Source organism: Vigna unguiculata, chromosome 10 (genome assembly GCF_037176805.1).
Source record: "Vigna unguiculata cultivar grain cowpea cultivar isolate G323 ecotype 2 chromosome 10, ASM3717680v1, whole genome shotgun sequence".
NCBI classification, from domain to species: Eukaryota; Viridiplantae; Streptophyta; class Magnoliopsida; order Fabales; family Fabaceae; genus Vigna; species Vigna unguiculata.
The window spans coordinates 44078281-44093105 of NC_140801.1; the positions used below are offsets into that span (position 1 = coordinate 44078281).

Consider the following 14825-nt stretch of genomic DNA (forward strand, 5'->3'; position numbering starts at 1 on the left):
ACCAAAAGGCTGTAAAAAGTTAGTGACTTAAATTTATACAAAATTCTCTTCAATATTGAAGTTGTTAAAATAAGTGCTTAAAATTGTCTTATAAGATAGTCTTTCTATTATATATAAGTTTTACTTTAATATAATATTACAAATATAAAAAAAATAGTCTTTAAGATTAAAAATTAAAATAATTTTCATTTTCTTTCTAAACTTTCTTTCTATCGTTAGAATTTTCGTCTACTTGATACCAAAACCATAAAACCATGATATAAGTGAAGAAAAACAAATTAAATATATAAAAAAGTAAATAACAAAATATTCCCGGGGTTAATAACTTGTTTTAGATATTTTATATAAATTGCTAAAGGAATATATATATATATATATATATATATATATATATATATATATAAGTTTAATTAGTATTTTGTTTTTTGTATTTAGATTTTTAATTTATTTTTATCTTTATATTTGATTTTGAGTTAATTGAGTTTATACTTCTTCTTTTTGATAAAAATTCAATTTGGATTTCTTTGTTTAAATTGATATTTACATCATTTAGAAATGCAAGTCAAATTCTAGGTCATTCACTTGTCAAAATCTAAATATGTTAATCTTTTTTTTTTTATAACCTTTCTCAACACACAACACTTTCTAAGTAAAAGATAATTCAAATGTTGATAACTAGATAATTCAAATGTTGACAACTAGATAATTTTTAACATGTGCACTTTGAAAAAAGTTAATGTCAATTAAACGAAATGGAACACATTTAATTATTTAAAAAAATAAAAATTAAAGACTCCGACTGAGTTTTGTTTTTTTTTTTAAATATGGGTATTTAGTCTCAAATTGATTTGAACATAATCTTTATGGTCAAGTAGATGGTATTATTAATGTAATAATAATGACATACATCATAAACAATGAATGACATGTCATCAATTAAAATTAACTTGTTAATATGCCGGTCTAATGATATCATCATGGTGAATTTGATGAATCAAAATATATTGACATTTTGTATATAAAAGTGATATTGAAAATGATACTAATTTGAGATAATTTAAAATGGAGGGATAAAAATTGAAAAAAGAAAAAGGTATTGTAACATTAAGACAAAAAGACTACATACCCAGAACAATATTCTTATAAGCAAGAAAAAATGACATTAATGAGTCATATAATACAATCACATCATAAATAACCATGAGAGTTATCCTAACTTCTGCCAATTATATATATTTTTTGCTTTATGAGTTGGTGAATGGAAATGCTATCAAAATGCCAAAGCAATGGTGGCTTGGAAGCTAAAAGCTCATTAGCTATTTCCTGCATTGATGGTCTGGATTTTGGGTGTGGACTCAAACATGCTAATGCCAACGTTACAACAAGCACAATATCTTGCATATCTTTTCTAAAATGTGGTAGTGGAATACGTGAGTCCAATATATCTTTCAGCTTCTTCTTCTGAATGGATGGGTCTGATAAACAAGAAATCAATTCAGCTGGATGTCTACCCATCATTGTTTCCAAAACCACTACTCCAAAGCTATAAACATCACATTTGGTGGTCACACTCAAGGTGTAAGCCAATTCTACATCAACCAAACAAACATTGTAAGCTATGTTAAAAGGGTTATCAAATCAAGTTTTGAATTACTTTGTTTTGAATCATGAATCATAGGATTCAGATCCATTGAAAAAGCACTTCTTATATATCACACAGATGATTGATTATAAGTGTAAAAAAACCAGAAATGGACAAAAATAACTTTAGCTAGTCATAAAACTAATAATTAAATTGTGTATCTCTGATTTTAGATGTAGATCGTTGAGAATACAAATGTGAATTTAAGTATCGTAATAAGTAGAAATGAGAAAGTTGAGTAAGAAGAGCTACAAACTTATTGGTTTAAGGTTTTGGATTGGAGATAGCGTGATCCCTCAAGTGAAAAAGTTTGATCATCATGAAATACATATTCATGCATTGTGAGATACAGAGTTCATTTTATGATATGAATAACTACATAGAAAAAATATATATGACTTTCATGCAAAAGGTTGTCCATAAAGAGATTGAATTTGTGACTCTATAACAACAATAAAACTTTACCTGGAGCAACATATCCATAAGTACCAGCAGGAAGAGTCTGATTCGATGAATGCAAATCAAGAAGTCGTGCAGTGCCAAAGTCTGAGATGAAAGCCTGCAACTCTGAGTTTAACAAAATGTTGTTACTGCTTATGTCTCTATGAACAATTGGTGGTGTACAATCATGGTGCATGTGAGCCAAGCCATAGGCTATTCCTTTTACAACATTTATCCTCTTGCTCCAATTCAGCTCTTGAGCTTCAACATCATAAGACAAGTTACAAAATAAGCTTCCTCTTTCCATGTACTCATACACCAAAAACATGCACTTGTCATGCAAGCAAAAGCCATAGAGCTTGATGATGTTACGATGGCGAATTTCTGTCAAGATCTTGGTTTCATTGCAAAAGCTCTTGTAAGAGGATGGATTTTCAGATTCTGCTTTGTGAAGTTTTTTCAGTGCAACAATTCTGCCACTGGGAAGTTCTGCTTTGTACACACTCCCATAAGCACCTGTTCCTATGCAGTACCTTATATCAAAATCTTCTGTGGCCTTAATTATGTCTTCAAATGCAATCTTACCATCATAGTTCCAAATTGAAAGCATGTCTCCATTCTTTCTTCTTTGCTCATTTCCAAACTCATTATGCAGGGGACAGAAAACATGAATTCCCCAACAGACAAGGACCATTGAGAAAATCATGCCATTGAAGGTAGAAAAGACAAGTATCATCACAAGAGAAATGTCAGCATCAGAAACATCAACATCAAAAGAGCAAGAATCTTTCATACCCTTGTTACCAATTAAAGATTCTTTTGGAAAACTACAAAAACTGTGATCTGAAGCATTAAAGGAGTTGTAAGACAAATTAAGGAGAGAAACAGAATGAAGGGCCTCAGGTATGTTGCCACTGAGGTCATTATAACTAAGATCTAGATATGAAATATTTCCTACTTGAGAAGGAATGCTCCCATTTAAAGAGTTGTTCCTTAACTGCAGATACTGACAATGCTCCAAAACATCATCTGGGACATGTCCCTGAAGATGATTGTTGGAAATATCTAAACTTTGAAGTCTTAGGATTTTCCCAATCCCAGGTGGAATAGAACCAGTTATTTGATTCCAAGAAAGTTGAACACTAGTTACTTCTGTCAGTGCAGATATCCCTTCTGGTATAACACCAGAAATCTTATTATGAGAAAGATCCAAAACTTTGAGATGGATCAAGTGCTCTAAAGTAGAAGGGATTGAGCCATTGAGTGAGTTATTTGAAAGAGTTAACTGCTCCAAACCTCTTATACTCCCTAGTTCTGAAGGAATGTGGCCATTAATCTGGTTTGAGTCAAGGGAGAGTAGGATCAAATTCTTCAACTGGCCCAAAGTAGAAGGAATCACACCAGTAAGAAAATTGTTAGAGATGTTAAGTGTCTGAAGTTGAGTGAGACTTGAAAGAGAACTAGGTAACTCACCTTGAAGAAAATTAGAAGACAGATCAAGATGGAGAAGTTTTTTCAGAGAGCTTATTTCTGAAGGAATGTTTCCTTTGAGTCCTGATCCACTAAGCTCTAGAGTGATTAAATCAGGGAATGCAGCCACATTGAAATGCTGAATATGAGCTTTTGTTGAAGGAATATAAAAATATTTCTTAGTTGAAATCTCTGTAACACTTTGAGCTTCATTGCACATAATACCATTCCATTTACAGTATTCTGAGATATTTCTACCTCCCCATCCACTCTGAAAAAAAGCTTTTTGTTCCTCATTAGTGGATGAGGAATTGGAAGCTGCATTGACTCCTTGTAGGAACAATGCATAGAAGAAGGTAACAAATACAAGATCCACTAATGGTAAACTGATATATGAATTTTCCATGCTCAATTCAAATTTGAATGACTGAAATTTCTAATGAGAAACTTGGTTATAATGTTACTGGCCCTTGGACTAATTATATGTGTGTGACACTTTCGGTACTTGGATTAAATTTTGAAGTTTCCTTGGCTTTGCACAAAAGACTTTTTAAATTATGGTTGATGATAGAATGAGACATTTAAGGTGGCCACAAATAATAAGTGTCACCTAGGACTTGTTTGTTGTTTGGAGGAAAGTTCTTCTTAGGTACTTTAGAAAAAAAATTGAGAAAGAAAAATAAAATTAGTTTAAGCATGAGTTACACATAATACTAAAGAAAAATAAAATTAGTTTAAGCATGAGTTACACATAATACTTCATATAAAAACGAATTAAATTGTGTATAAGATAATTTTAGTTTAAAAAGATGGATTTTGTTTGTCTTAATTTTTTTTGAAGTGTTTACAAAGAATTTTCCATGGTACATACAAATTTGAATGACTTGTTGAACACAATAATGTCCTTGGTCCCAGCACTTTGAACATATGATACTGGCATGGAATTGTGGTTTCATTTCGGAATTTTCTTTCAAATTTTGGAAACAGAGCTGTTGAATGGGACAAAGTCTATGGACGTGCAAAATACTTTTACACAGTGGAATTCTAAGACTATTGGTTGAAGAGGGTTCGCTGATATATTGAATGTGGAAAATTGGCACATATCATAGAGTTTATCACTCTGCCATAGTTCCTGCAAAAGTCAAGGTCATGGAAACCAAATATTGGTTCAAGTTGTCACTATTAAGTTGAATTTGAAGTATAAACTTTAAATAATTATAATAATTAACATTAACAAGTTAAAAACATTGTTTCCAATTTTATATTAACAAAATAAAAATTAATAATATATATTCTTTTCATATTTGACCGAATAATTTTTGAGGTAGACTAACCTGATTGTCAGATTTTAACTTAATATATTTTACATCTTTATTAGCTTATTTATAAATTTATTGGGACAAATATTAAAATTTAAAAAATATAAATATCACTTTACGTTTATAGTTTTAATATTTTTAAAAATTATAAGTTTAAAATATAATTTTTTTATTGAAATTAAAAATGTAAAAATTAAAATTAGTTTTAATATTTAGGTAAAGTGATTTAATGTATACATTATCAAAAATTATTTTAACATATATATATATATATATATATATATATATATATAAGTGGTAACTTGACTTAATTACTAATTTGGTATCATCTTGGAGAAAGACAACCTTGTTCCATATTTTAAAAAAAATTTGAGATTAAATTGAGTCAAAATTTATACAAATTGAATTGAATATAAGATAGTGTTATGTGGCACTGATAGGTGACATTCACAAAGACACCTACACATGACACAAATTCTACCAAGTAACACAGCACGACAATAATCTGACACGTGACAAAAACATCTTAAAATATCAAAAGAAAAAAATTAAAAATACTACAAATTGACACTGATATGTACGAAGACGTTGTTAATATTAATTTAACCATTAAAATGGCCTAATTAAATTATTTAACAAAAATGAAAACTTAATTAAACCAAATAAAAATTAAAAAACCTAATTGAATAATTAAAATAAGAATTTTATCCGTTATCTGGATTGGAAAGCTTTTTCACAAGTCCACAAGTTAGCTTTCCATTCATGATAGAATAACAAATTTATCTCGAATAAACAAATGTATCTAAATATATCATATATAATGGAAAGTACAAATCAATTGCGGGGATAGCTCAGTTGGGAGAGCGTCAGACTGAAGATCTGAAGGTCACGTGTTCGATCCACGTTCACCGCATTTGTTTTTAGTTTTTCGATTATTTTTCTTCATAATTCAGGAAGAAGACCCCATTTGAGTTTTCTGGGGCAACTTTTGCAATGATGAGCAGTGAATGAATTGAGTAATGCTGGTCTAACAGAGTAACGAACGTTGAGGTATGAACCTTTTGACAATACCTAATTTATCATTCATCGTTCAAATGAAGTTCTTCATCTCATGCCATAGTTTAATACAGTGCCTTATTCATCTCTCTTCAATCACTTATAATCTGTCTCATTGTTTTATCAGTTTATCATAGTCAGAAGCAAAATAGTTTATAACTAAATCATTTATCTATAAAAATCAATAGCCGTACAGCACAATTCTCGTAGCTTACAATACCATATTCTTTTATTTTAAAACAGACACTCTTATAAATTATGTATTTCAACTTACATAATTTAAAATGCTACTGAGATATGCTAGGATTAGACAATTAAAAACTACACTTGAAAAAGTTGTAATTGAATCAAAACGATGTAGTAAGACTATGACATGTTGGATCAAAACCTTACAAACAAGTTCCATTTTTCAACTCTCAGATGAAATGAAGTTGACAAGTGATTACACAAACATTTAAAGCATTTCACCTGCAAAAATACTTTCCATAACTTCTTTTAAATACAATAATTAATAACTTCCAAAATAACAAAAGATGTGAGCAGGGAATAAACTTGTTTTGGTTATTATATACATGCATGCTAAATTTGTTAACATGAATAAATGGTTACATAAACAGCATATCTACAAAACTAGGTTGTTCCAAGAAGAAATCTACTTTTCATCCTCATTTCACACCTCAAACAATATCACATGGATGAACTTCACAATAGGAATTTACAAACTACTTAACAAAGAATAAATCTCAGTAATATGAGGGTGTGTCCTGTCTTGTACAGAGAACTGGTTATCTAAAATTACCATGGACAATAAAAAAGCACGTACCATTGCGGGGATAGCTCAGTTGGGAGAGCGTCAGACTGAAGATCTGAAGGTCACGTGTTCGATCCACGTTCACCGCATTTGTACTAATTTTTTCAGTTTTTGGCTACTATATACATCATTTTATAGGAAAAACTGTTCGTAGCTTCCACCAATCTAGTTCTATCATTTAGCATTAGCAGGATCAAGGATTTATGAAATGGTGCGAGAGAAACTTACAAACATCTTATCACTACATATTCAAGGTAGAAATATATTGATACTTTAAAACTGAATCCATTGGCCAAGTGTCTTTCATGGATACAACAACGAAAGATTGTTCTTGCAAGGACAAGGTTATGTTATCTTAGTGAATATTGTTCCTCCAACGATACCAAGTAACATCAATTCGATATTCAAATTAAATTATTACGAGATAGAAACCAAAACGGCATTTCGGTAATCAATATTCAAAAGAAAATTCATCATCAAAACTACCATTGGATAAGTGTTCTAACAAGAATAGAAAACTCCAAATCACATGAAAGAAATAAATTGGCTAATCAAAAAGTACATTGATGGAAGAATTCTATCATATCTTAAAACATTTCACTCTAAGCCACAAGGGTGCTGGCAGTTGTAGGTTCACTGCAATTAAGATAAACCAAACAAATATTAGGAATAATAAGAGAGAAGCACAGAAACTTAATATAGCAGCAGATAAAAGCAAGAAAATATGGTAATAGGAACATAGAATCAAGGTGAACACCACAATCCGTAATTGATGACAGATCTACAGTGACAAGTATATATGACTGCAGAAAAACTCTTGATCAAAGCAATGATGTTTCGGGAGGTACATTTGTTGAATCTATCAGGAAAATTTGACCAATAATGCAGAGCCAGCAATCCTTGTTAGCAATTGAAATCACCATGCATTCAAAATATTCTAAAGATAAAATACTTAAACAAATCAATTGTGATCAACTTATTTAGAAAAACATGGCAAATAGGGTTGGTCAACAAGTTGAGAATGAAAATGAAGAAAAGCTGAAAACAACCATTTATCAAAACTAGGCCTTTAACAAAAGGAAAGGAATGACAGGAATGGTAGGTTTGTAAGTTTTACTGATTAAGTGCACCTTCCCCAAACTATATAAAAAGGACAAAAATTATAAATCAACCATTATCAAACGCAAAAGCTTACGCCTTTATAGAGTATACAAATTGAATATTTACTATTTCCACACAGGTGGAAGCTTCATAGTCTTCTTGTAGTAACGGGAAAGGTGGTGAATCCTACTCTCAACCAAAATTAAACTGAATTTAGAATCCTTTTCCTTCCTATTCCTCTCCAAGGCTTCCTAATGGAGACAGCCTTTTTGATCAGGTGATACAAATTCTCAGGAATTTCAGGAGCAAGCCCTACAAATGACAATGATACTCCTATTGTAAAATTCCAAATGCCACACAGTACCATAACCGCCAATGATGGAAAAGGTCATACCATGGGCAATTCCATGAGAGTCACGAAGAATAACACCTGACCCCAGAACAACACATATAACAGAATACTAATACCAAATTTCCTGACTAAATTCCATGTCATTTAAATGATCCACATATATTGCATCTACTGAGTTATGTTAGAAAGTATACTTTTCAAAAACTTTTCATTGTCTCTGTGTGTTTAGATTGGAGACTAACCATATATGCATGCTAAATTTGTTAACATAATAAATGGTTACATAGACAGCATATCTACAAAACTAGGCTGTTCCAAGAAGAAGTCTAATTTTCATCCTCATTTCACACCTCAAACAATATCACATGGATGAACAAAATCGGAATTTACAAACTACTTAACAAAGAATAAATCTCAGTAACATGAGGGTGTGTCCTGTCTTGTACAGAGAACTGGTGAACAGTTCCCCCCAGTTCAATCCAACTACAACCTGGAATTTTCTTTAAATGCCTTTCTTTCATTTCAGTCCTAACCCTCTTTACATTGTCCCACATGCCCAAACTGGCATAAATATTTGACAGGAGCACATAGGAACTTGGACTGCATGAATACTGTTGAGTCAATTGCTGAGCTATAGGCTTTCCTATAGAGAAGTTTTCATAGATTTGGCAAGCACTAAGTAAAGCCTTCCAAATCACATCATTAGGTTCAACAGGCATCTCCTCAATGAGTTTCCTGGCTTCTTCAACATGCCCTGCTCGGCTAAGCATATCCACCATGCATCCATAATGTTGCACTTTAGGTTCCAGCTTGTACACTTTTTGCATGATCTCAAAACATATCATTCCCTCCTTCAACATGCCAGCATGCCTACAAGCACTCAACACTCCAATGAATGTTATATCATCGGGAATAACTGAAACCCTTCCCATCTCCAAGAGAAAATCAAAAGCCATCTCACCCATTCCATGAATAGCCAAGCCACCGATCAAAGCATTCCAATGATCAACACATTTTTGTTCAACATTCTCAAACACTGAGACTGCATTCTCAATGCTACCACATTTTGAATACATGTCAATTAGAGCAACACCAAGCTTACCATTCAGAGAGTATCCCTTCTTCATCAAATAATGGTGTATCACAATTCCATCTTCGACATGTCCTAATTGGGCAAACGCTGTAAGAACAATCAACAGAGTAGTATCATCAGGCAACACATTCGCTGCCCTTTTCATATCATGAAATATTTTCAAAGCCTCAACGCAACAACCATTCTGAACATATCCAGCCATCATCGAATTACAAGAAATAACATTTCTCCTTGGCATTTCATCGAACAACCTCCTCGCAGCAAGAACATCACCCGATTTCGCATAACCGTCTATCATGGTAACCCAACTCACCAAATCCCTTTCTGGCATCTCATCAAACAACTTCCGAGCATCCTCCACCCTCCCGTGCTTCACACAACCACCAATCATCGTGTTCCACGAAACCAAGTCTCTCTCAAGCATTTTAACAAACAAACTCCAAGCAAACCCCAGACCCTCTTCCCACCTCACATACCCTCCAATCATGGAATTCCAAGTAATCAAATTCCTCTCTTCCATACCATCAAACAACTCACGCGCCCGCTCAACCGCCCCACACTTCACATACCCACCAATCATCGAGTTATACGAAACAATATCACGTTCAGGCATTCTGTCAAACACCTGCCTTGCAAGCTCAACACACCCGCATCTCACAAACAACCCGATCAAACAATTCTGCAAAAACACATCAGACCCAAAATTCATTTTCAAGAGCAACCCACAAACCTGCATTCCCTCTCTCTCCAAACCCACTTTCCCACAAGCCTTCATAGCCAGGGAAAACGTGTACGCATCCAGACACACCCCATTTTCGAGCATCAAGCGGAGCAGGACCAGAGCCCTTCTGGGGTCACACCCATTAGAGTGTGACCTGATAACAGCGTTCCAGAGAAAAGGGTCGTCGTGGGGGTGGCAAAAAGCATGGTGCTTGAAGAAGACGTATCGAGCAAACTCCACAAGAGGCTCATGGGGTGAGGAAATGAAAGAGAGGACGAGTCTGGTGGTAAAGGAAGGGTTTTTTATCAACCCTGTTGTGATGAAGCGTGCATGGAGTTGGTTCACGTGTTCTGCAGTTGTGCATTTCGAGAGTGTGGGAATGGGTGAAGCCCATGGCTGGTGTGAAGAGGAACTAAGACAAACAACCATCAATGGCTCAAACTTTCAGATATTTTGGTTATAAAAGGTGTATTTTAGTGTAAAATTACTTGCTATGTTGAGTCATCAATTTGGGCTAAGGCAATGTGTAGTACTATATCTCTTTTATAGTTTCATTTCAACAATCTATGGTGGCTCATTGCCTCCCATTTGGATAAGGTTATCTTTGTTTCCATGGAAGAGGGAAATGCATTTCTTACTCTTCATTCCTTTTCCATTTTGTGTTTATCACTTTCTAGCTCTCTTTTTCGATGAGTTTACAACGGAGAACTATCTCAAAAGGCTTATAATACTCAAGAAACTCTTAAATCTTTAGATCAGTAAGAAAGTTTGTATTCCATTAAACCATTCTTTATTGATCTAGTAAAGTGTTTGTTACTATGTTTCATAAGCATATATGATTTAACTTTTGCTCAAAATTTGAAAGAATACACAAAGACTACATTGTGTAAGTTCAAGTTATGCACAGAGAGACATTTGGTTGAGATAGTGATTGGTTGTTTGGTTGCAATGACAGATATTTGTGTGCCATTGCCAAGATATTTCTACTGTATCACTTCATCCAAAAGTCTTTCAATTGATTGGTTCATTGAAAGGCACAAAAATTTACATTTCTCTTTGCAGCTCAACTTGCAAATGAATGAACGAACATCTTTCTCTTCTCACAAGGATGATAATGTCTTTATAAATTTTTGTCTGCAAATGTATGAATATATGTCTCTTTCACGAGGATAATTGTGTCGTTTTGCTTCTTAACAAGTGTTCTTTACGTGAATAAAAAAATACGATAGTTAAGATCGTGCATATACAAAATTAAATTGTAATTAAGTTAAAATAAGATTAGAGGAATTAATGAAGTTATATAAAATATTTTAGTTTATTTATAGTATTAAATAGGAGATTAGTATTTAAATTTTGGAAAACAAAATGCATGTGTTTGTCTGAACTCGAGTATAACTTGTGGTGAAAAGGTTGCAAATCCTTTCTCAAATATCATCATGCTATTAGTTTATATGTATATATTATTATTTTATGAAATTGTATGGACCAGCTCGGTTATGAGTAAAATGAAGGTTTGTGATCGGTTCCAATATTTAAAATTGAGAATTTGGATTCCCTATTATGTTTTTCTATATTGTTCCTTTTTTGCTGTATTTTAAAATATATTCTTTATGAGCACCGAGTTTGATAATTCAAAATATATTACAAAAAAAGTAAAGTATTAAATTTGTTGGAAGTCTCATATCGACTAGAGTTAAGGCCAATTCATAATATATAAGTGAGGTGCAAACCTCACCTTACAAGCCGATTTTGTGGGGTTGAGTTAGGCTTTAAATCCACTTCTAACATGGTATCAGAGCAATCTAATATAATCTTACAAACTATGCCTCCAAATCCTAAATATAATTTGCTTTTGAAATTATAGTGCAACTTTTAAAGAAACTTCTGCTATACACGACATATACATGGAAATATTGTTATAAGAGTTACACATTTTCCTCCGAAATGTCTTGTGGTGATTCATTGCTGACAGAACTTATCATCAATATGGCGATTTTGGCTCCTAAAAGCACCACTTGGCAAATCTGCATTTTGAAACTGTGGACGATAAATGGAATCTCCAGTACTATATTCATCAACAATGGCTTCACCTTGTTGTATTGGTTGAGAAACATGATCCATGTTCATACCAAAGTTGCAATTCTGTGAGACAAAAGGTTGATGATTTCCAGAAATCATCGTGGAAGATGGCTGAAAGTACATTGGATACATTTGATTATGATGCATAGTTGGATCATCTAGAGTTCCCACTTGAAAATTCTAGTTACTTGCTAAATTATGATCATGTGCCAAAGCTTCTTCCTCTGCATGAAAATTGTCACCCAGTTGTGTATTTGGACTTGATTGTTCTTCTGAACAATTCTCGGTGATGGCAATGTTACCAACGGTTCCTAAAGGATGATGATCATGTGCCAAAGCTGCCTCTTCCATGTTACCTGTAAAACCAGGATAAAAATTTGTCATTGCAGTTGCAGAAAGAGGTTGCAAGTGAACTCTTTCAACTGCACACATCCTTGGTTCTGTGTTCCACGACATGTCATTCTGTTGCGATTGTTGTTGTCTCCTTGAAACAAGAGACATGTCGTTCTGTTGTTGTTGTTGCTCTATTTGTGTCACTGAAACAAGAGACATGTCATTTTGTTGTTGTTGTTGTTTCTGTTGCTTCTGTTTTAAATATTTTTTGTATTTCTGCAAATGACTAGCAACATGTCCTCTTTCCAAACCAGGGACATTCATTGCTTCAAGAATTTTCTTTGGCACAACATTTTCAATTCCAATTTGTTTGATAGCGTTGATAAATGCACCATGCAGTTTTTCTTCCCATACAACACGAGGCTTCTTGGTGGAGGGTGGATTTATTGATTCATCAACATCATCGTCTTCTTCAAAATTATTGTTGTTGCTCCTAAGAGCCATTGATGAAGCCGGTTCAGAATTATCACTTATTCTTCTTATTAAGCAATCAGTTTCAGTTTCCTTCTGCGACGTATCTTCTTCACTTACACATTTCTTCAGAAAGTGTGTGCGCATACTCTTGAACCGAATCTCATGCAAAGGTTTAATCCAATAATCATGAGCTACAAGTCTGAACGCCCTCATCATAGAAACCATACTATCATCCCAAGACATCGTTATGAGAGGAACATTAATTTGTTCTTTGTTGAGAAAACTTAGAAATTCATAGCCATTAACGATTGGCATATCAACCTCCACGAGTATCCAATCAATACACCCTTTTCTTTCTTGTAATGCATTCAGAGCAGGTAGAGATTCAGAGTATGCCAAAACTTGAATACCGTACTGGTTGCATGTTTTCTTGATGAATTCAAGAACGGTTAAGTTAGTGTCGATGGCAAGAATAATGAGAGTTGATGGGACTTGAAAAAGTGTATCCTAAATTTGAATTGCAGAAGAAGAATTTTGGCCATGGCTTTGCAATGTCACCTTAGAATGCAGAGGAAGAAAGCAAGTGAAAGTAAGTGAATGCATGTTCTCATTTATCTAAAAATGGAGAAAGAGAGAAGGAAGAAGGATTTAGAGTTATAATGGAAGAAATGATGATTATTTACTAGGAGAATAAGAAACTAGATTGTTCACTTCACGTGTCAACCAAAAATCTGGAAGCCCCCAAAATCCATCAACTAATACATATATCCAAAAAATTTACCCTAAAACTATAACAATAAGTTAGAATAACAATAAGTTAGAATAACAATAAGTTAGAATATGCAACTTTTTTTACTAGTATAACCGTTCAATTATTATGATTCAATTGTGATCCTAAAACATAAATAAAAATAAATAATCTTTTTAACATAAACAAAATTAATAATCAACTTTATAGTAATTATATATAATTATATATAATACACTGAAAAGAAAATTAATTAGAACCTTCCGACAATACCGAATTTATCATTGATCGTTCAAATGAAGTTCTTCTTCCATACCATAGTTTAATACAGTGCCTTATTTCACCTGTCTTCAATCACTTATAATGTGTCTTACTGTTTTATCAGTTTATTATATTCTAGAGTAAAATAATTTATAACTAAATCATTTAGACTATTTTTTCTTGTACCTCCATGTTTTCTTCTTGCACCTCCATGATCTTGATAAAATGACAATTTTATCCCTTCTCGCCCTCTCTATTCAGCAAATATCCACTACATGCACCTCGTGCCTATCGAAGCATGATATTCACTCACAGCCTCTGCATTTTGTATATCGAACACCATCGTAATCGCATCCAACAGAGACATGACTCGTGCGTGAGAAGCATTTCGTAATACTAAATTAATTTTATATTTCCATACAATCCAAAATGTAATTTATATTTCAGTTTGTACGTGTAAAATTATATTTCAGATGTATAATTCAGAATGAATATAAGAATGTGAATTACAATACATATTCCAGATTGTCTTTCCAATTTACATTACAAATTCTATAACCTAAAATACCAAAAATATAAAACAAAATTATACAGTTTAAATTATAATTTCACATTTCAGATTATATATTTCAAAATATAAATTGCATAATTCCAAACTATTATTAAACTAAAGATATAGTTGAAATTTATAAAATATGAGAATGTAAAGCTCAATACTCATTGCTTATAATACCATATTCTTTTATTTTAAAACAGATAGTCTTAAAAAATAATTAATAACAATATGTAGTTCAATTTATATTATTTAAAACGCGACTGAGACAAAATTGCATTAACAATTAAAAAATATTATTGAAAGTGATATAATTGAATGTTACTGTTAGGCCAAAAGAAGTCAGCATTGACTATGGCATGTTGGATCAA

General features: G+C 32.7%; 3 protein-coding genes and 2 non-coding genes across 6 annotated transcripts; 2 read left to right on the forward strand and 3 right to left on the reverse strand.

The window, feature by feature from the left end:
- Window positions 1–1123: 1123 nt before the first annotated feature.
- LOC114165534 (uncharacterized) lies at window positions 1124–3995 on the reverse strand. 2 transcript variants are annotated; one of them, XM_085668165.1, is made up of 2 exons: window positions 2108–3995; window positions 1124–1475 (listed from the first exon to the last, which is right to left on the reverse strand). In XM_085668165.1, the coding sequence occupies exons 1-2, from the start codon at window positions 3957–3959 to the stop codon at window positions 1213–1215; spliced, it is 2115 nt and encodes a 704-aa protein (XP_085524291.1). In that variant the 5' UTR covers window positions 3960–3995; the 3' UTR covers window positions 1124–1212. The 2 variants fall into 2 exon arrangements, with proteins under 2 accessions (XP_085524291.1, XP_027905935.2); XM_028050134.2 differs by having other exon boundaries at window positions 1124–1589.
- Window positions 3996–5712: 1717 nt separating this feature from the next.
- On the forward strand, window positions 5713–5785 carry TRNAF-GAA (transfer RNA phenylalanine (anticodon GAA)). Its single transcript has one exon. It is a non-coding gene; the product is annotated as a tRNA-Phe (tRNA).
- A 778-nt stretch (window positions 5786–6563) lies between these two features.
- On the reverse strand, window positions 6564–10646 carry CRR4 (Pentatricopeptide repeat (PPR) superfamily protein). The gene is made up of 2 exons (XM_028050340.2): window positions 7967–10646; window positions 6564–7375 (listed from the first exon to the last, which is right to left on the reverse strand). Exon 1 carries the CDS (start codon window positions 10433–10435, stop codon window positions 8579–8581), a length of 1857 nt encoding a protein of 618 aa, XP_027906141.2. The 5' UTR covers window positions 10436–10646; the 3' UTR covers window positions 6564–7375; window positions 7967–8578.
- TRNAF-GAA (transfer RNA phenylalanine (anticodon GAA)) lies at window positions 6756–6828 on the forward strand. Its single transcript has one exon. It is a non-coding gene; the product is annotated as a tRNA-Phe (tRNA).
- A 1319-nt stretch (window positions 10647–11965) lies between the features above and the next one.
- LOC114165536 (two-component response regulator ARR14-like) lies at window positions 11966–14244 on the reverse strand. The gene is made up of 4 exons (XM_085667506.1): window positions 14215–14244; window positions 12629–13399; window positions 12296–12547; window positions 11966–12196 (listed from the first exon to the last, which is right to left on the reverse strand). Exons 1-4 carry the CDS (start codon window positions 14242–14244, stop codon window positions 11966–11968), a joined length of 1284 nt encoding a protein of 427 aa, XP_085523632.1.
- Between the last annotated feature and the right edge of the window lie 581 nt (window positions 14245–14825).